Raw genomic sequence first — 21,845 nt, 5'->3', positions numbered from 1 at the left:
GTTTTTTTCATTTGCTTGTTTGGTTGGTTGGTTGGTTGTTTTTCTTTGGTATGTGTTTTGTTTTTGTTTTTTAATTTTTTTTTTTTTTGTAAGGCTTCAAATATTTGAAGTACTTTCAACATAATTTTATAAAATGCAAAAAAGAACTCATCTCATCCTTTTCCAGAATGTGATACTTCAGTATGTGTATCTCAAAACTGTAACTTCTTACGACCTTAAAAAAATTCTTTTACGCACTGCAATTGTTCTCAGTGAAAATCTGGATTGGATAAAGGCAGAAGGGGATAAGGGCCAGAGGTTTGCTCTCAAGTTCAATGATTTTAAGAAGTCTCCCCTCCTTGTTCTTGGTTTTTCTGTTTTCCTGAGTCTCGCTTCTGTGCTTTAAAATATTTCACCTTCTGGATTCAGGGGCTTGTTTTTGCTGTGTTGTTTCAGTGAGTGTGGATTTCATTCAGTTAAGCTGCACTGCGCTTTGTACTTGCTCCTAAAAGGCATAAACACAAATCTGCTGTTGGATGGTACAACAGTAGAAAATAATAGCATATGAGGAAAGGAACACGTGAAACCTGGTCTTGGGAAGATTGCTGCGGCAGGCACAATATTAACTTTTCTCTTGCTTCACATCTAGCTAATCAGTAATTCTGACTCAAAGAAATCTGTAGTTACACTAGAATTAATTTTGTAACGTTGTCTTTATGGATAAACAAAAATCTGAACACTAAGTTTAGAGCATATAGGCAGGAGGCCATACATCTATTTTTCATTTCGAAGCAGACAGTATGATCTGAAAAATTGTCCGGCAATCTGTTTTTTCAAAGAAATGGATAAATATCCTCTAAATCTACAGTTACAGTAAGTGGCACTGGCTAATGATTTGATTTGAGGATTGAGAGCACAGTCTGGATTTACTCTTTGTGCATTAACGCAGGTCAAATGGACACAGGCTGCATTTTAAATCAGTAATGGAAGGCTGAAGCCTGCCTTAAACCAATCACATCAGCCTTACCCAAGACCGATTGATCCCGGGAGACCGGGCCCTGTGAGCACAGCTTTTATATGAATGGACTCTGTGCAGCCTGAGTTTCATTCATAAAATGGATGCTGAAGGGGGGGAAAAAAAACCACACCAAACCCTGGAATGTCCATTTATGCAGAGCTGAAGGGTGTAGTGTTCCCTCAGCTGCTGCTTTTGCCAGTTGCCTTAAAGTAATGATTAATGCTCCTTGGCCGTGCCTGCCTGTAACCTGACACCATTTATGGCCTTGGTGTGTTTCTAATGTATAGTGAATGAGAAGGCTACATTCTCAAATCAGAAACATAAACAGGAACTGGTTGGTCTGAATTCCATTCAAATATGTCACTTCAGCCGTGCAGTGTTTGTCCAACTTCGATTCTACAGGCAGGGGATGGGGCGGGAGAGAAAAAGCAACACAGACGTTTTTTTGCTGTAAGATTACCAACAAAAGGAGAAAGGGGACAAAAAAAAATAACGCTGCGTTTTGTTGAATTCAAAGGGAAGCAATGTTTAAAATACATTTTACAGTTACTGAGGTTAATAAAAGCAAATACGTGATTTTAAAGTATGCTCAAATGATTGGTTCCATGTGGAATTTCATTTCAGTGCTGAATGTATGAGCCTTTGTTTTCCTGTTCTGCCGTATAAAAAGTTACACATCGCCCAGACAGGCTGCTGACATCTGGTCTCAGAAAATGCATTAGATGCTGTCATAGATCTAAAAACCAAAGTTGTGGAAAGGAAGCTGTTTGCTTAAGGTTTTCTTTCTGTGTGTGATAATTGCACTTAGAAGTGAGCTGTTAGGACCCAACCTGGTTGATTTTTATCAACTGAAATGTAAGAAAATAAGAAATACTAATTAGTAATCTTTTAGAAGGAGTTGTCTATCTTTGAGTGCACATACTTGTAGATGTTTTTGTTTGTCATGGAAGCCAGGCAAAACAAATAACAAAACCTTCAATTCTGAATGTTTTTAAGTAGCATAATGATTTGGGGAAAAGAAGCTTAATTTTCAGATGGATTTTTACAGGAGACACTGATTCATTTTTTTTTAATCTTTGTAACTTCCACGCATTTACATAGTTCATTCTGCCCTTGCTAATAAGAAATTAATGCTGACTTTCATTTTGTCAAGATTTTACCAGTTTGTAGTACTGTGTAATAGTGTAGTTTCTGAGAGGGTAGTGTTTTCAAAGGTAATTGGACTAAAATCCAATCCATCAACATTTGAGTTGTGAACATGTGGAAGTGAGTTCTGTGTAGGAAGACTGCCATTAGTTTTTGTATTTCTACATGCATTTATTTTTGTGCAGAGATGTAAGAGTTTTAATTTTGATGTGTTTCTGCATGTTTTGTATCAGAAACAATCATTTGGTACATCTCTCTGTGCAACACAGATGATGAACTTTCCTTAGCTGTGATCGAGCTTGAAGAACTGCCATTTCTTCCTGAAAAGCCATGTTCTGTGTATTGCTCTTCACCTCTAAGCTGGTCAGAGCCTCTCAGTGGCTGCAACAGCTGCTTTCTACCATGAGGCTGAAAGGGTTTTGGTGGTGGATGAAGCACTTCTTTGTAAACAGTTTGTCAGCACTCTTGGAAATTCATGAACAGAACAGTTATTTGCAGCATGACTGTGATGTTACCAAGTTTGAGGCCAAAAGTATGATGTGTTCTAACTTGATCATTTTGTTTTAAAAAGGCTACTTTTGTCTCTGCACTCAGTAGCAATCTCTCCCACTGCCCCAGCCATCTCTGCATATACCAAAGAGGAGTAACAATGTAGGGAAGCAGCAGGCAGCATGGGCTGGTCAGGCCTAGTGGCAGCGTTGGTCGGGCACATGTTGCAGCACCTGAAGGCTTTGTGCCTGCCCTCCTGTGCCCCATGGCACCAGCGAGAGTGTGCACGTGCTGTATTTCTTGCCCAGAGGAAGAAAAGTAGCAAAGCATATTAAAGTGCATGTGGAAATATACCAACTCTGAGTCACTGAAATAAGAGCCAAAGTACCTGTAATTCTTTTTCAGACCACACTGAGGACAATTCAGAAGGATATGGTATAAGTTACACGGGTGGCTGTATCCACTGCAAGTAGTCTTTCCAAACTTTTTTGAAAATTGCTTCTGTTGTTATTATGGCTGGGTTGGTAACAAAATGTAAATCAAAGAAGTGGATGAGCAGCAGTAGGTGGGTTCCAGTTTTGGCACCACTGGCATTTGCAGCGATCCTGATTTGGCCTATGTGCCAATCAGAGCCTTGGTCTCTGCCTCTCTGTGGTGCAGCACCTCGTGTCATGCTCTGCTCCTTCACATGTGGGCCCTGCCCCTGGCTTCCAGATCTTAGAACGCTGCCGTTAAAGTGAACTGAAAAGTAGTTCAGAGTGAGAGCACAATGTGTCAACTTGTTCTTTAGTGAGGAAGGCTGTGTAATGTCAGTTAGAGGAGCAGCTGAGGAGGAAATCCTGATTCAGGTTCCCAGTTTCTGCTTCATTCACAAGAAGAAAGTTGCTTCATCCTGATGCCTCAGGAAGCTTAATCTTCCCAACGTCTTCTCCTGCAAGAGACTCGGGCAGAAAATAGTTTCTGCTCTGGGTGAGTTCGTGAGTCTGAAACCTGGTCCTTGCTTCTGAATAACAATCAGAAAATGGGATTTAAAAGTTTCCTACTCAGTTACAGTTATACCAGGCTGTGACAGCCTAATCCTTTAAATTCTGGCATGGTAATTAACGTGAAATGCTTTCTTACCAAGGTCTACTCAAGTGCCTTATTCAATGATTACATCTAGAACCTCTGTCAGCTGAATTTGGCAGCAGATTTTTCTCATCCTGTGGAGATCTGTTTGGGCTTTTTCTGCTTTTTTGCTTATTTCTAGTGCTTTCTCTGTGACATTTCTAGGGGCAAAAGTACTTCTGCAGTGTCTACGTTACAGTGATTTTAAAACTGTACCTCTTGGGGAAAAAATATTTCAGACCAACATGATAAAATGTCACATTCCGTGTTTTAAGATGACTGTTATGTTGTTGCTATCAAGAGGAGCAATGAAGAATGACCTCTAAGTATTTCAGATTAGTTATAAAAAATAAATATTTTTTTTGTCTCCATGTTTTTTTAATGACAAGAAAACTGTATTCTGCTGCTCTTGAGATGTTGTAACTTCACAATATGAACTAGTTCACAGAAAGCCTGAAGCAAGAATTTTGCCTGTCCTGAAGCCAGGCACATGTTTCCTCAAAGACTAAAAATTGCTGAAAGGTGGTCAAATCAGTCACTCAGATGCTTGCATTCTTCTCTGGCAGTTTTTTATGTCCACTTCTCTCTCATTTGTTGTCTTGAAACAATACTTGAAGAAGAAGAAAACATATAATTGCCCTGTAATTTCTGTACTAAAATGTTTTCTTTTGAAGTAGCTCTGTTTAGTTAGTAAAAATACTTCTGGGTTTTAGTCAAGCATTTAGTACAATTTAAAACTGCAATGCTAAATTTCATTGGTTGGACTTTTTATTAGATAAGGTAGAAATGAAAGCAGCAGGCAATTTAATTAGCAGTAATTTTTCTGGGCAAGTCATTACTTTGATGAACTTCAGAGCAATGTTTATGGCTCCTAATTAACCATGTTAGTCATTTGATTGAATAATCACTTTGGAAATGTTTCTACAATTTGATTAGAGTCTGACCCACTCTGATACTCATAAATTAACTGATAGCACTTTAGGATAACAAGACTCTAGCTACTTTACGAGAAATAAACTTGCCTGCTGTATTTTTTCGGTCCTCTGTGGACTGTTTAAGTGCAAGCTAACCAAAAGATTAAGTAATGTTGGTAGAAACAATGCTTGTCTAAAAAAGACTCCAGATGTTAATTATAATTGACTTTAGGAGCATGAGAGATGAAACCCCAAGCTGGCTAAAAATGTAGCTTCTTAAATGCATACATAATTCTTTGTTCTCTGTACTCTGCTATATCACTTTGCAAGAGCGGAGTTCATGAGTCAAAAAGGGTTTTGCTGCCAATACTAGGGAATTTTTACCTAAAATAGAAAATAGCATCTGTTTCAGTTCTTCAGCTTCCTCTTTTTTACGTAGATTTTTCCATTCTCCTTAAAACTCAGTCTGCTTGTTAAGATGAGTGATTCTTTGCAGGTGAACCACTACTTGTAGCCTTGACTTCTAGTCTACAGAGCTATACTTGACTTCTGTGATCGCTGAGTTGTTGAAACGTGTGGCTGCTCAGAATAGCTGTCTGAGTCGTTAGAAAGCAGGCAGGCACTGAGCATTTCATTGAGAGGAGGTAATGAAGAGTTTGGCACAGATGTTCAGGAGAAGCCAGGGACTGTTGGAGGAAACTTATTGCTGTCCCATGTTTCACTTGTTTTGTGAAGCCATTGTAAAACCTTATTTTCTTATCCTGCCATATCTTTGATACTCATCACTAGGCAGTGAACAGTGAAATTTGGAATAACATTCTGGAAAAGTTTTTAGGCAGTGTTGGAAAAATAATGTCTGCTCTTTCAACCACTGTTTACATGTCTTAGAGTTACAAGTTACTGGTAACAGATTGCATACATTAGGGTAGAAATTTATCACGAGATCAAATAGACTGAGTTAAGCAAGACTTTTGATATCCATGAAGTGAGTTAAATGTGATCTAGAAGGGCAAACATGTATGGTTTATTTATCTTTGCAAGTCCCTGTGCACAGATTGTTTGTTCCCTGTGTCTTGCACTATCCCTAACAGCAAAAAAACATATAAAGAATATAATTTTCATTAATTTTTCTTTTTTTTTTTTTTTTTTTTCTTGTCATTCTTCCTGCAAATTTGAGTAGAAAAGGAACGGAAATAGATTTTTGCATTACTTAGAGTGTGTACACTATCTATTATTTTAAGAGGTTTCTTTTTTTGTTAAGAGTGCACATGCACAGGTGGAAGATCAAACTGGTGTAGCTAAATTCCTGTTTAAATGCATAGCAATTCCAGAAATTTCTTCAACTTTCCAAATCCTAAACCAGAGTCTAAAAACCAATAGCCTACTGCAGATTCACCTTGACATTACTTACATTCATGATACTGTATTTGTAGAGTTTTTAAGTGTCTAATGTGATTGGTAGGGCAGGTTTATCTGTATAATTGATTAAAAATGTTGTGTTGAATTAGTTACAAAGATGGATATACAAGAACATGGTTTAAAGTACTTGTACTGCCTTGTGTGGATTTTTTGGTCTGTAAATTATCTCAAATGTATGTGTCATAGGGCTCAGCTTGTAGCTAAGTTGATTGCAATAAGGGCTTGTGAACTGCCTATGTTGAATGCGATCTATGATCTTCACTTTATGATTTTCTCTTTCATCATGCCTTGTGCATTCTGCTCTGCAACGCTGACTGAGTTGTGAGGTTCTATCTCATTGTAACATGCATCCTCCTTGTTGCTCTTTTACCTGCAGTCTGTCTCATTGATAACCTGCACTCTTTAATTCTACACAGTAGATTGACTAGAATTGTCTTCTCCTTTCAGAAGTGCCTAGCTGCCATTCCATTTACATGAGGCAAGAAGGCTTCCTGGCTCACCCAAACAGAACAGAAGTTAAGTTTTCTATTTTGTATTGCTCAAGTATTGTATGAGAGAAATGGGAAAAAAAAATTAAAAAAAACACAACCTGGAGGAATTTGAGGTTCATCGGTTTAATCCTGCTGATGAGAAGACTCCATTGTCTTTCACTTCCCAGTTTTGAATTTCTGCTGTGCTGAAGTTTTGTAGATTCTAGTACCTAGTTTCTAGTTGACTAGAATAGAACTAATTTTATTGTGAATTTACTCATTCTGGTTTTCAAGGGCGACAGCTGTTGAAAGGAAGAGACAGTTAAAAATTTGTCCATACAACACATTCTGCTCAAATGATATTTTGAAGATTTTTGGTGTGACAGACTCAGTTGACTGCTAAGTAATCCATTTTGTACTTAGAAAGATTCAGTGCATGTTTGTTTGTTGCTTTTTTCTCCCATTTGTTAGGATTTTTTAAATTCAGTGTTCTGGTTCTTTTTGATAGCCAAATTGTAAAGCCATTTTGTATATAGCAGAGCTCTTAATGACTTCAGTAAGGCAGAGCCTAAATCATTGTCAAAATTAATAATTCAGAGTAATAGCATTTTATACATATTAAGAAGATCAGCAGAACTAAGCAAAAATGACCACTGAGAAAGAAGTTATGACGTCCACTCTCCTGCTTTGATGAATCTTTTTTTCAGTATATGATTTTTTTTGTTTAGAATTTGTTTGTTTTTCTTCCAAGGAACTAATTTCACAAACCCAAAGAAAATTAAAAGAAATTGATGGGAATTCAAACAGATGTATAAATGAAAGTCCGCTAGTAAAACTTCATTTATTAGTGAAAAGCCACAGATGGAAAGGTAACAAAAGTTGCTTAAATCCACCTGTTTCTGGTGAGGCAGAAAATAGAAATAAAAGGTGGTGCGTAACAAGGAAGGTGAAATAGGGCTGGAAATTTATAATAGTGTTGTATATGAAATTCTATGAAGTGTATAAGCTTACTAATAGAGGTGAAAGACGTTAGGGAAAAGTCCACAAAAGCAGGGCTAGGGTCAACAGATGTGAGTTTTAATCATGGTATAGACTGAGGAAAAACAGCAATGTTATGCACTCGTAAGTACTTGGAAGTGGTAAAGTTGTTATGAATGATGCAGAAAAAACAGAGATAGTAAATATTTGTTCTCAGTGTTTAGAAATCAGTCAACATGATTTTATGACATAAAGGTCATGTCAAAGAAATCTGATTTCATTCTTTGTTGAGATTAAAAGTTTGATTGGTAAAGATACATGTCTCTCTTATTGTGTAGTTGGCCTATTTTTTTTTATGGCATTCAATTTGCCACTGCATTATATTCTGATTAAGAAGTTAGCACTAACCAGTATCAGTAAAGTACACATTAAATACATTAAGACCTGGCTTACTGACAGATCTAAAAGTGGTTGTCATTGGCTAACCATTACAGAATGGATTTGTTTCTGTTAGAGCTGTAGGAATCAGAAGTGTTGCTATTCAATATTTTCATTAAAGATATAGAACAAAGTTAATTGATAACTTTATGGCACAGCAGTAAATAGTGGGCAGGACAGGGCAATCACACAAAGCGATTTCAATTGCATGGTAATCTGGACACATTAAACAAAAAAGTTTTTTCATTTCCATTTTTTTTTTTTTTCTTTAATATGATGAACATAGACCAAACCTATGGAATCAGGAAACAGTGTATTGGAAAAAATGATTTTGAGATGGACCACATGGCTTCACAATGGAAATCAGCCCAAGAAGACATTGCAGGCATATGGCAAAAAATCTTTATGCAAGATTTACATAGTTAAAGAGGGTCAGAGTGGGACAGGAGAAGAGGAGATGTTTTGCTTCTCCAGGTTGCACTAGCAAAGGTGCTACTGGCATCCAGTATAGTTCTGGTTAGTCAAAATATTAAAAATAATATTGCAAAGTAGGAATGTGCACAGAAGAAAGTTCTAGAAAGAATGCAGGGTTACAGAGAGTGTCTTTTAGTGACAAAAGTAAATTTAACAAAATTACCTGAATTGGAGTAAACATCCAATGCTTGTCTTCTGCATGGATAGGGAGAAAAATCCTGAGTAGGACTTTAGTCCAGCAGGCAGAAGACATAAAGGAACTAAGGGCTAAAAGTTAAAGCCATGCTAACTCAAACAGGAAATGAGGCAAACATTTTGAAATAAATCATAAAGAAAAATGGATGCTTTTTCATTTTTGCAGGATGCAATCAGAAGTCTTTTGGGAATGCGTACGTTAATTAAACACTCCTGTACTGTGGCCAAAATGTTGTGATTGGGTGCTGTGTAAAGGATGTGGGATATTAATTTGATTCCTGTATGACTTAGTGTTCCCTCTGGCATTAAGCCTATGGTCTCATCTTTCTCCATGCATCTTTTAAATAAACACCTCTTTGTCTTTTACTTACAGGTTGTATGTATGAAAAGGGACCTAGGCAGTTTTATGATGACACTTGCGTTGTTCCAGAGAAGTTTGACGGTATGTATGACACATCTCTCTCTCATTTCTTGTGTGTGGAGATGAAAAAGGAAAAGATGAGGGACTTTTCTCTGTTGCTAATCAAAAAAAAAGGTCAGTAATGTTCTAATTTAGGATTCCTTAACACACCATTTGCAGTGCACCCAACCAAAGCTGACCTTTGTATCTTGCAACCGAAGTCTCCTTTTCAATAGAATGTTGTTCAGATTTTGCCACTGAAGGGTTCTGTATCCAAAGTTGGTGCAGAGGAGCTCAATTCCTGTACTGTTGATAAGTAATGGGAGGATTTCCATTGCACTGATGATCACATACCTCTTCTTGTTAGAGATTTAATTAAAGCATCTCTTATAATTAACAAAACAGAGGAGAAAGAAACAGCTCTGGTTTTACTGAATATTAAGCCTCTTTTCTTGTTGTCTGTGAAGAGATGAATAGTAGGGAGTGAGTATATCAGGCATTTTTGTTTGGTATAAGTGTTTTTATGCTATGTTAGGCATTGTACTAGTGGCTTATTTCTCAATAGGATTGATAACAAACAAATCATCTACCTATTCCTACAGAATTTTTTCAAGAGGGATTCTGGGGTCAAGTAAAATAAATAGCCCGAATTATCCTCAGTTACTCCAATGTAAAATGAGTTTCCTGATGTAACTCAGTTGATTTCAGATTTATTTCATTATAGACAAAGTAGATGGACTCAGTATTTCTTGCCGATGACTCTGTTAGTCTGCAACTTTGGGAAGTAATTTGGAGATCAATTACTTAAATTTGCTAGAGTGGCTTCTTTGAGTTACTGTATGTATGGCCAGCTTTATTTATTTTAACAGGATGGGTGAGATACCTTCTGATGAACTTGTGAACAGCTCTCTGACCATAGCTACAAGGAAAGCTAGAAAACTCTTGCTATATTTTTTTTTTCTGCTTTAGTTTCTTTATTTTTCCCTGAGAATTACTTAGGTGGACTGCAAAACTATTGTGTGTCTAGCAGCATTTGTTGTGTTTACTGAAGAATGGGAGATTCTAAAATGACATTAATCTAAAGAATTACATGTTATTCAACCTGAAGTGTCATGTGTATTTCAGAGTTGGTAAGGAAGAGTAGGAAATAAATGGAGGAATTTAAATAATATTAGCCTTCACCTAATTCTGAGGATTGCTTAATCCGGTATTGCATTGTCGTAGAATTGACACATTAACTGAAAGGGTGATTTATTTGAAAGTTGTTTTTTATGCTGGCTTTAGAATATTTTTGTTCATTTCTTTTCCATCGATCATATCCTGTCATGTGGTTTGTGTCTTGTTGTTTATTTGGTTTTTCATTTTTCCCCAAACCATTGTGTGCCTGATCTGTTTTCAGTACTAGTGACCAAAATATATTTACATTTATGGGAATGGGATCAGGCCCTGTTCTAGAAAAGGTTAAACTTCTTTGTGAGGAGTACTTGTGCATTGTTTTCTTGAAAAGCCTTTTTGTTTGTTGAGTTTTGTAAAGAGGAAGGAATGAAAATAGGACAGAAATACAAATAAAATAATAAAAAAAAATTAAAAAGTATAATTAAAAGATTATATATTTGGAAATGTTTGAGTGCTTGTAAAGCACTAAGTCTTCTGGTAGCTGTGACGATGTTCACTGAGACAACACCTTGTCCTCGAGAAAACTGATATCATGACAGAAATGTTTGTGTTTATGCTTGTAGCCTGATGACTTTTGAAGAAAATGTAGCAAGTATGTTATTATGTTTTGGTCTGTAAAGCCAAAATGGGATAAGCTCAGGACTAGCTTTGATGTTTCAGAAGTAGATTCTCAAGCTGCTTGATTTGATATCAAAGATCAACACAGATGAATAGCCTGATCCTCTGTAGTATTGCACTTACTGTTTGTGCATTGCTCAGCTATCATTAAAAGAAAAATATTGTCCTTGAAAAAGAAAGCCTTTCAGGACTGGAGCTTCAAACTCGCATAAACCAAAAAGCCTTGTGTTGATTTATTTGTTTTCCACAGCTATTGACTCAATTTTATTTCCTGATTACAAAAGGAAGTGCTCCATTTTTAATATTATTATTCCTATTTTCACTACTTGGAGCCATTCTGTAATGACCATCCTAATGCTGTGGTTTGGTACTAAACAGGTCATGTGTTTTTTCACAGGAGCTGCAGGTCTGGTACTTTAAACGAGGAGTTCTGCCAGTTTTTCAAGGATTATTGTTATTGTTTGCAGAAAATCAGCATCAAACCTTTCAGCTGTTGTTGTCTGCATGAGTTGTTCATATGAATATTATTTAAAAACAAGAGGATACAGTATAGATGAAGCAGGACAGTTTTTCACTGGCAGCTTGTGGAACAGCAGAATATTGTTGTTTTTAATAGCTTCATCTGGATTTGAAATTTTAGACAACTACTTCTTTTCAGGGGAATACTGATATATAGATGCAAGTAAAAGTAATGTGTGCTTATATGCAAGTCCAATATGCCACAGAGGAACTCACATATCTGCAGGATTTGCATATGTATATGTAAAGCACATGCTGTTTAAGTCCAAGTCAAATACTTTGTCAAATTTTCCTTTAGAGAATTTGCATGCAAAAGAAGTTTCACTCAATAGTTTTGCAGCTTTTGAAGCACATATTGAATTTCCAAAACCAGGGCTTGTTCAAAGTATAGTACACAAATGCAGTTCTTCAGACATCAGTTGCTCACAAGAATAGTTCAAGCTCTTCCAGACAGAGGATATTACAAAACAGTTTGCAAGCAAGATTTACATGTATCAGAAGCAAATGGGGATAGGCTTAGAGAGACTTCCATAAAGTGTGACTGAATTTAGGAACTTGTTTGCGTATGAATATGTTACTGTAAGAGTGTTTACACTTAATAGCAGGAGAAAGGAAACTACTGCATTTGTGGACAGTTGGGTAGTAATCATTCTTTTCTTCAATTTTATTGACCATAATGATTGCCTTGCCAGCTTATCCGACAAACTGAGTGATGATGCTTTTTGCGGATTGCTCAGCTAACATTGTTATTCTGTGCAGGTGACGTCAAACAGGAACCAGGCATGTACCGTGAGGGACCCACGTATCAACGGCGAGGCTCACTTCAGCTGTGGCAGTTCTTGGTAGCTCTTCTCGATGACCCATCAAACTCCCACTTCATAGCATGGACTGGCCGAGGCATGGAATTCAAGCTGATTGAACCGGAGGAGGTGGGTTAGATGAACAAATTGTCCTGATGTCCACTACCTTGTACTGAAAATTTGACATGGTTCTTTCACAGTTAGGCTGTGTTTTCCTTCAATATTTCATTTCTTAGAACTTTAAAAGGGTAATGGAAAGAACTCACAGAGAGAGTGTTGAGACATACGTATGCTTGAGTTGAGACTTAATTTTCTAGTCCCATGAAATAATGAATATATTGCAAGTACTAGAGTTTCAAAATACTCGGTATTAATTGTTGGGCCCAGATTTTTTAGAATTCTTTTCCTGGAGGAGTTCTGTTCTACATTCCTTTGAAAACTTGTTCCTGAATAGTTTCTTTAGTATCAAATACTCTTCAGTGTAAAGGTGTGGAAAGTTGGAATGTTTTACCTGTAAAATGAAAGACTCCAAGTCTGAAACAGATGACAAAGAAATTTCAGAGTTTGAGGCAGTAAAAGCCCAATGAAATAATATAAAAAGCTCTTTTTTAAAGTGTATTCTTGGTTATCTGTATCATTAGATTACTTATTGCACATTTAGATCCTACTCTTGCAAAAACTCTAGCACATGCCTGGCTTCTCTGAACCATGAAGGACTCATTGGGTAGATAAAATTGCTTGTATTCATGAACATTTGCTGAACCATGACTTAGTTCACTAGTGTGATAAACAGGAATAAATTGAACATTTCATTGCATAAAGATTCTTGACTTGTTAACATTAAATAATCTATCCTGTATTCTAAACAGCAGTGAAAACTGTTAGAAAATCTGGTGTGTGTGAATTTTATTGTAATACTGATGTGGATGATTTGATGAGTATTGTAAAAAAGCAATATCATTCTGGTTTACATCTTGCAGCTTGGAAGGGGTTGAGCAATAGAAGAGAACACAGTAAATTCTCATTCTGGATTCTTTCTGAGTTAGAGCTGAGTGGGAAGCTTTGGGGGTGTAAGGCAGCTTCTTCATTCTACCAGATATTTCTGCCATTTGCCATCCATCTGCTGCCATAAGCAATCTGAAAGCTTTCTTGCATTTAAGTTTCATGATGCATCAACAGCCCTAAGGGTAGCTGGATACTGAGACAATACTAATGCTCCTTTTCTTCCTGACATGGTCTGGCTGATGGGCAGACTGCTGCAGAGACCATGTGCCAGCTCTTCTCTGTCCAGGTGCTCTCCAATGCTACTTATATTCAACTTGGCAGATCCTGACACTGTGCATCTAAGATTTGACCACAGAACATCCTTTGCTCCAATCTCAGTATCCAACATTTTTCATTTATTGAAAAATCATTCATTTTTCATTTATTGAAAAATCGTTCCCAGCAGATGGTGCAAAAACGTTATAGATTTTATTAGATATGGAAAGGAAAATAAAAAAAAAAACAACGCCCTAAGAGTTCTTTATTGCGTAATTCCCCAAAGAGATAGATGGAAGTTAGTCAGATCGTCTGTTTGTGAGACTGCACAGCAGTTGCTTTGTGTTTTCGAGCAATGCTGCATCTGAGATCTGGAAAAGGCAGACTACTTCAAACTTGCTTGCTCCTCTGCTCTCAGGGAGTACAAAGGAGGCTAAGTTGTTTTCACGTGAATGCTGTGGATCCAACCGAAACTGTTGATTAAAATAAGAATAGCCTGTGGGAAGTTGCACGCTTTTGTTAGTTGCCAAGTGTAAATTGAAGGGAAGTCAAAGATCTTGTTGATTCAGCTGTGGCAGGTTAGGGTGTCAATGGCATGACCTTTGTATCTCATCCCTTTCTTCAGATTTATGTCCCTGTAGAAAGAGTGATGACAGAAACGAGTATGTATCAGCTTTTTGGGCACCACAGTTCATTCAGAAAGCATGTGACTGTAAATTGTGGAGGTTTAGAACTGGCGTAGGGCCATTTCTGTTGCCTTGTCATAGACACAGTAACCTTCAGCAGGAAGATGAAGTGGAAGGCTAGAACCCCAACTCACTTCCTCAAAGCATGATTTGATATATGCTCTGCAGATGAAGGACAGGAAGACTCACTTACAAAGACTACTTCTGTACTTGCTTGCCTTTTCACATGTGTTAAAATAACATACAGTATAACATGTTCTCGATGACTGATTTGTTTTACACACTTTGCTGTATTATGCACACTTGATACAATGGTGATTTTTAGGACTGTGATTAATGCAGGAAAAAACTTGTCAGGAATGAAGAAGGATAGATGTAGGCATGTGTTACAAAGATGAATAGGCGAATTATGGTTGCATATCTAAGCCAAATCTACAGCTGGTATAAATTGACATGATTTGGATGTATGTTTTAATACAGTTACTACTTGGCTAAAGTTAGCAAAGCCTTGATAATTTACATAAGCCTGAAAGTCTTATCTGTAGAAAGGAAATAATGCTTTAAAAATAAATTTTAAATAATTACTGTCCAGATGGAGATCAAAGTCATTGGATTTTACTGTTGTTATTTAGTCCCCTTCAGTTCTCAATTCTGGATGTTGTCTATGGTTTGCATCAAAAGACTCCAGACACCTATGGGAAGGTGTTGTAGAGTTGTCTGCAGAGAAGATACATGGTTACTCTTTCCTTTTTCCAGAGCTGTATGCATATGAACCTCGCTAACATTTTTATAGAATGTGCTTTAAAGAGTTCATTGCTTCTTTTTTTCCTCCTCCATTGACATGGGTAGTCATTTGTACAGACAGTAATTGAAATGTTGCCAATGACCAGTTATAATTTTGGGTGGGAAATAAGCTGTTAAGCTCTTTAACAAAAAGTCTCTTTCTCCAGAACTATCTTTGGCAATAAAACAGGAAGAATAAAGCCAAGTAGAAATCATAGGAGCAGAAGCCATATCGCTCTCTGGAATGGTTCACAAGTTGCTAGTGACTACTTTTTGATATTATTTTTAAGGGAAATTACACAAGTACAATTGTGCAATTTCTGTCTTGTTCATTCTGCCACCTAGTTCCTCCAAGTGATTATCCTGCCTCCCTTTACTTTTTTTAATTTATTTTTTTTTTATGTAGTGGTATTTAGGACTCATTTTTGACTCCCATCTTCTAATGATCTCAGCACTGACATCATTCCAAGTTATGGCCTGTATTAGTTCATGAACTAAGCTTGTATATATGTGTTTCTAATATAATTTACTAGCTTTCTGTCAGAAAACACAAAAAAATAGTGCAATCATTCCTATAACTAACTGAAGAAGAGCTTTCATCTTTCTTTAAAGCTTTCCAGTGGAGCTTGATATTTTTTTTGTATCATATCTTTATATAACTATTTTTTCATTGTTTTTCTTTAAAAAACAAAACAAAGCAATGACAACAAAAACCAGTCCACCACTAGGTTTGCAAATGACTAAGTCTATTCCAAGTTCAATGGATGATGGTGAGTCCAATTAAAAATTGTGTTAGTACTTGGGAAATTCAGGTCACAGCAGCCTCTTCTCTTTTATTTATGCATTCCACCTGCAGGGTTCCCCTACTCAATCCCCAAATAAAATATCTGATGATAAGATCTGCTTGTGAAATGCATTTAACAAATCAATGCTAATCCATTTTTGTGGCAGGTGGCACGTCGCTGGGGGATTCAGAAAAATAGGCCAGCTATGAACTATGATAAACTTAGCAGATCACTTCGCTATTATTATGAAAAAGGAATCATGCAAAAGGTGAGCAGCTAATTCTGTACTAAATTTCACTGAAATGTTGAATATTAATCCACTAGTCAGTTTACAAGGAGTGCTTATAACTACATTGCTTAGATAGGTTTTTCATCTCTTTAGACAAACCATAGGCTTTATTCTTCATCTTCCACATCCAGTGTATGCATCAAGATATTTTTCTCTGTGTAAAAAGTGTATGTGGTTTTAGTTTACAAAATGTACATCAGGATTAAAGGGAAAGAGGTAGCATTGAAAAATATCCAAAAGAGCTTCCTCGAACATGGAAAAGGCAAATAGCAGAGTACAATAAGAATAATATTTTACAGATCTAAATTAACTGACCATTGCTTAGATACTTCTATAACTGCAAGTTAAGGGAGAAAAATGATACCTATTAAAAAACTAAATATCTTACCAATTTTTGTAATAATAGTTTTGTAATAACGCTATTTTTAAGTGAAATTCAGTATTTCATAATATACTGAACTATGAGAAATATTTAACAAAAATTTATGTATAACAGCCTGGTCTTGCTGACAGTATTCAGCCTGTTATTTTCCTGTAGTTTGCTCATTTCTGTGTATATTTTTAAATCTTGCTACGTAGAGTTATGTAGCTTGACAACATGAGAGACCTCCTACTTCTAGAAAGTTATTAGGTATGGTCAAAGATCACAATGAACACCTTGTATTATATATTTGTTCTATATCTTTGCACATTCATTTTGTGATCTGTGATGACTAACATGTTTAAACCTTCCATTGGCCAGCTGCATGAGTGAAAACAATGCCCTCAGCCCAAGTTGCTAGGTAGCTTTTCCAGTAGGACTTTTGAAGTCTGCATGGAGTTACCTACTACAGGTTCTCTTTTTATACTCTGGGATTATTGTAGTGATCACCTGTTTCACTCTCTAGGGGGAACAGCTTGTACAACCTGTGCCTGTGGTACTTCAACAACACTGCCCTATCCATTTTTGTGTGTCGTTTACCTGTGCTCTTAGTTTCTGTGAAGTGGACTGGAAACTAGGTACAGTCAGGGAGAAGCAGAAATGCTTGGATTTTCTGGGTACTGCTACAGACAGAGGTGTTTCTCATTTCAGTTTTTAGTTTTGGCTGCATGGACAATTCAAAGGCAGCCCAGAATCAAGAATATCTGGCAAAGAGGGTACAAAAAGTTGAAAAGATGAGAATAGGAAGATAATATGGACACGTCCATTTAACATGTTCTTCTGACAGCTAACTTGCTAACTCTTTAATTACTCCTTTATTATCTATATGACTGTATTTAACACACATTTTAAAAACTAATCTGATTGCTTACTTTTCTAACATAGCAATGTTTGAAACTTTCCCTTGGATCATCTTATCTGGCAACTTAGTTTATGCTAAAACTAATGGGGTTATAAATTTGTAGCAAGTTTCTTTACTGCAAAAGGTGTACGTATATTTTTCCCCTTTTGTTTTAAGTTAAGCACTGGTAATATGCTGTGTAAATATCCTGTTTCTGAGTGCAGACTTCAGTCTGTAAAATTTCCTGATGTTAATATGAAAAAAAAATTCTCCTGCAGATATTGTCTTTACCAAAATATTACATTTGTAGAAAAGATAAGATGAAAATTTAAGGAGATGCTACAGACTCTTTTGCACCCATAAGAATACAGTTAACTTTGCATTACCTTTCCATCTTGATACATTCATTTTCAATGCCTTACTAGATGGTGTTGCAGGAATCAATGATCATTTTGATTTTTATTTTCAAATAATTTTAGTTGATAAGAATGCAATATTGCTCATATTTTTTACTGTAATTCTTTAAATATGGCACTTGAGGAGGCACTACTGAGTAGCTTTTTTTCATTTTAGATTTTAGTAAGGCAGTAGTTCTGTTTCGTTTTGTTTTAATATCATTCTTTTAATTGGACAAAACACAGACATTTAGTGGTATTTCTGAGTAAGGGAAAACTGGGATTGTTGGACAAATTGCCACTCCATAAGCAAATCTAAATGTCCCAAGCTTTGCATGAGCAATTGCTAAGTACATATTAGCTTACGTATTTGCTTACGCTGTCCCTGTACAATCAGCGTGCACTATAACTAAGTGCTTTTATACTTAAGTATGAATCAATCTACGTAAAGTGAAATTCAGATCTCTATCGTGCAACGTGATTCTTTTTTCCACTTTGCACACAGTGTTGGACTTAGTCATTTTATTTTGCCTCTGTAGTGACAGTTTGTTTACATTTTCCTATACTAACAGCTCCATTTGTGGCTAAGTATAAGAAACAACCACAAACGAAGTTTGAAAGTAAAATAGCTAGTACACCTTTCAAAAGGATATCACATGTCTCAAAATCAAGACAGTTCCTCATAGTCTGCTTCAGCAGATCCCTAGTCTCAACTATAGTCCTTACCCGTTCTGCTGCCTTGTTATTAACTATATAATAAAGATGAGTTCTTCAGAAATCTGTTGAATGTGGAGTTGCAAAAACATCAACACTTATGCTACCTTTTTTTGTTATCCTAAGGTTGCTGGAGAAAGATACGTCTACAAGTTTGTTTGTGACCCTGAAGCGCTTTTCTCCATGGCCTTTCCAGACAACCAGCGCCCCTTACTGAAGACTGACATGGAGCGCCACATCAATGAGGAGGACACTGTTCCCCTGTCCCACTTTGACGAGAGCATGGTCTACATGCAAGATAGTGGCTGCTGCAACACCCACCCATATAATGAAGGCTATGTCTACTAACAACAGTGACAGTAAAGGGGGTGTTTCCCCCCTCTCTTAAGCTTCTCCTCTTTCACAAGAGCCAGAGGAAAGCTGAATCGACTTCAGTTTGTTTTTTAAATAGTACACTAAAAGGGGCTTTTCCTGTTGCATTATTCCTATGGTCTGCCATGGACAGCGCACTTTATTTGAAAGGGGAGGGTTGGAAACTAAACATTATTGTGTGTAACAGGAGGAAAAGGGTGGGTTTGCTTTTTATTAAGTTTGGGAAGGGAACATACAGGTTTTAAGTACAAAAAAGCTATATCATGTCTGTTTTGTTTCATATCAACATAAAATATTGTACATTTTCTCTGGGTATCCGTAGTACAGTTAATTCTCATTGTGCAAAATAACCACTTGCTGATAATATCAGCACAACATGCCTAGGGCAGTTGTTTCTTGCCATTCTTAATTGTCTTTCTGCAGATATAAAAGAGAAGCAAAGCATATACTGCAGCATTTAATTTAGAAGTTTGAAGTGCTGGACCTTGCAGCTTGCCTCCAAAAGCAAACAGATATCTCTAGAGTTTTACTTTGTTTGTATGCTAGTTTGTAGGGCCTCAAAAAAAAAAAAAAAAAAAAAAAAAAAAGAAAAAAAAAAAGAAAAAGAAAAAGAAAAATCCCACTTATTTGCAGAGTAGCCTTAAAAACAAGGACTAAGTCACAAAATCCCTGACTTCAGACTACAAGCTGCATGCTGTAACTGGAGTCACATTACTATACATATATGGCTAGTGCTATCACTTGGACACTCCAGGATCCATCTGAGGGTAGTAATTACATGTGATAGGCTGTCTGATGATCATGTCAGCATTAAATACGGGATCATGATCAGGATGGAGAAAACATTTCGTATCCTTCCATTTCCTTTGGTACATAAATAAGTTATTTAATCAATAGGAATTAACTGTACTAAGTCACATATCTAATTATGCTGTTTAGACACAGCAAGCACTCCTTGAGAAAAATATCCAATACACTAAATAGGTACTTTAGTAATTTTTAGACATGGTACCCATTAATATGCATTTAAACCTTTTACTGCTGTGTTATGTTGATAACATATATAAATACTAGATAATGCTAATGCTTCTGCTGCTGTCTTTTTCTGTAATATTCTCTTTGATGCTGAATTTACTATGACCATTTATAAGCAATGCTGTAACTACAGGTAGCATTTCAGGACAAAATAGATGACTTGAACCATTTATTGCTTAGAAAATAGCTTACGCCATAGCTGTGCTATAAGCAGCTTTTATGCGCATTCACAAATGACTAGTAAGCTTCAGCTTGCTGAGGAAAGCTCTGCAGAACCTTTTGTGATATTTGGTGGAACGGAGAGTAGATGAACTGTCAATACCATGAAGTCACTGTATGACATTGTAGTGCTGGCACTGATGTTACCAATCAACTTGTTTTGGACACTAAATGTAAATGTGATCAGATATGCTCGGAAGACAATTTAAATTTTGAGTTCTTTTTTTTCCCATTGTTTATATTTTTAAATTGGGTTTGTTTTGTTGTGGGTTTTCTTTTTTTTTTTTTTTTTTTTTTTGAGGGGTAATCTTAAACACAAGCCACACACAATATTCTGTATGTAAAATGAAAATGAAAAAAAGACAAAAAAAAAAATCTAAAGATTTATGAGCACCTTTTCTGAAGTGTAATATATCCTAGTTTGAGGAAAGGGAGAGCTGGTAAGATTGGGGTTTCTTTCTTTGCCCAGTGAAATTTCAACAGGTGTTATATGGAGTACATCATTATATTATGTTCTCAAGAAGTGGGAGGAAAATGAATATATTAAACAGTAATTTTCATCACAATGGATGGGTTTCAAAGACAGTCCTTGTTTGTGAATAAATTTTCCATCCCGTGTCAGTTAAGACATCAGTTAAGCTATGAATATTTTAAGAAGCAATTAATCAAAAGTAAAGAAGTAGTGATCATTAGAAACCACAGGTGCATAAAAAACATTTGAGCAGGTATTTAATTTAGTCAGATGCAGAAGACAAGATATTTTATGGGAGTGTGTATATGCCTCACTATGTCACCTAATTCTGTCACCTGTAATTTTCAATGGCACTTAAATTTGTAGAGATCAACCCAAAATCACAAGTCTCAAACTGCAGAATTAGGAAGGATGAAAAAGAAAAGGTTAAGTAAGATTGTTTAAAAAAAATATGCAGTTTCAATTCAAATAAGGTCCAAATGAAACATGCTTTGATGAAAAGTCCATGGATTGGTTTCGGTTCTTTAATGTCAGCATGAAGCGCCTCCTGCCTGTGGCAGGATGTGGGTGTGGGAGAGGGATTGGGCGAAAAAGGAAAAAGAGATTAAAAAAAGGACTAAATGCATAAAATGTGTAATATTTAAGAAGAAATATATATATATATATATATGTATCTGTATACGGTAGTGACTCACTGAACAGCAAGCAATCAGTCCAACATTACCATGATCTTTCAGCAGAAGATAAAAAAGTCTTTCACTGAACTGATTAACCCTTTTTAAAATGTACCTAAGAACTTTATTTAAAGTTTGTTTTTATTCCACTTTTTCGTTTCTTTGAGTTTGGTTTTGTTCTTGTTTTTGTTTGTTTTTTTTTTAGTTTTTTTTTTTTTGTTGTTGTTGTTTATTTGTTTATTTGTTTGGGGTTTTCAGGTAGAATAATAAATCTGGCAGCTGATTCCTGCAAGATTGTTGTGTATTGGATTCCTAAACATTTGGACTGGAGAGGCCCATGCAGTAATGCTCTTCCATGTGGAAGAGGAGATAATAATGGTCTGTTCCCAGTGCTTAGGTTGGCATCTTGCAAAATGTGTCAAAAAAAAAAAAAAAAAAAAACACAAAACAAATAACAAAACAAAAAGAAAGGAAGAGGGAAAAATGAGGAATACACACAATTCACTTGTTGTTATATACGAATCATAGCATTTAGGTTGACAGAGCATTGTATTTGACTGACAAGAGAAAGAAGGATGGACTACATAAATTCAGAGGATTGATTCCAACGGAGAACTCACACACATTTTCACAGCACTTTAATATCCTACTGAATTTTATCATGTATATTTGGGCTGCTGGGCTTTTGATTGTTTGGGATTTTTTGTTTTCAGTTGTATCATAGCAGGAGGAAAAACACAGGCTTCAGCTGTAGGTTCT

At 36.2% G+C, this 21,845-nt stretch overlaps 1 protein-coding gene across 5 annotated transcripts in view; it reads left to right on the top strand.

Annotated features, from left to right (window-relative positions):
* The window catches only part of ETV1 (ETS variant transcription factor 1), a 65,315-nt gene extending 43,937 nt beyond the window's left edge, over window positions 1-21,378 (top strand). For all 5 annotated transcript variants that reach the window (XM_052695395.1, XM_052695397.1, XM_052695396.1 and 2 more), the window contains 5 exons: window positions 6,520-6,588; window positions 9,001-9,069; window positions 12,100-12,269; window positions 15,821-15,922; window positions 18,441-21,378. In XM_052695395.1, coding sequence (XP_052551355.1) covers window positions 6,520-6,588; window positions 9,001-9,069; window positions 12,100-12,269; window positions 15,821-15,922; window positions 18,441-18,662 — 632 coding nt within the window. In that variant the 3' untranslated portion in view covers window positions 18,663-21,378. The remainder of the gene's footprint in view (window positions 1-6,519; window positions 6,589-9,000; window positions 9,070-12,099; window positions 12,270-15,820; window positions 15,923-18,440) is intronic.
* The last annotated feature ends 467 nt before the right edge of the window (window positions 21,379-21,845 follow it).

The sequence above is a fragment of the Tympanuchus pallidicinctus genome, unplaced genomic scaffold, assembly GCF_026119805.1.
Source record: "Tympanuchus pallidicinctus isolate F22 unplaced genomic scaffold, pur_lepc_1.0 scaffold3, whole genome shotgun sequence".
Classification (NCBI taxonomy): Eukaryota; Metazoa; Chordata; class Aves; order Galliformes; family Phasianidae; genus Tympanuchus; species Tympanuchus pallidicinctus.
The sequence above is the reverse complement of the archived record's forward strand: the minus strand, read 5'-3'. Positions and strand labels throughout refer to the sequence as shown.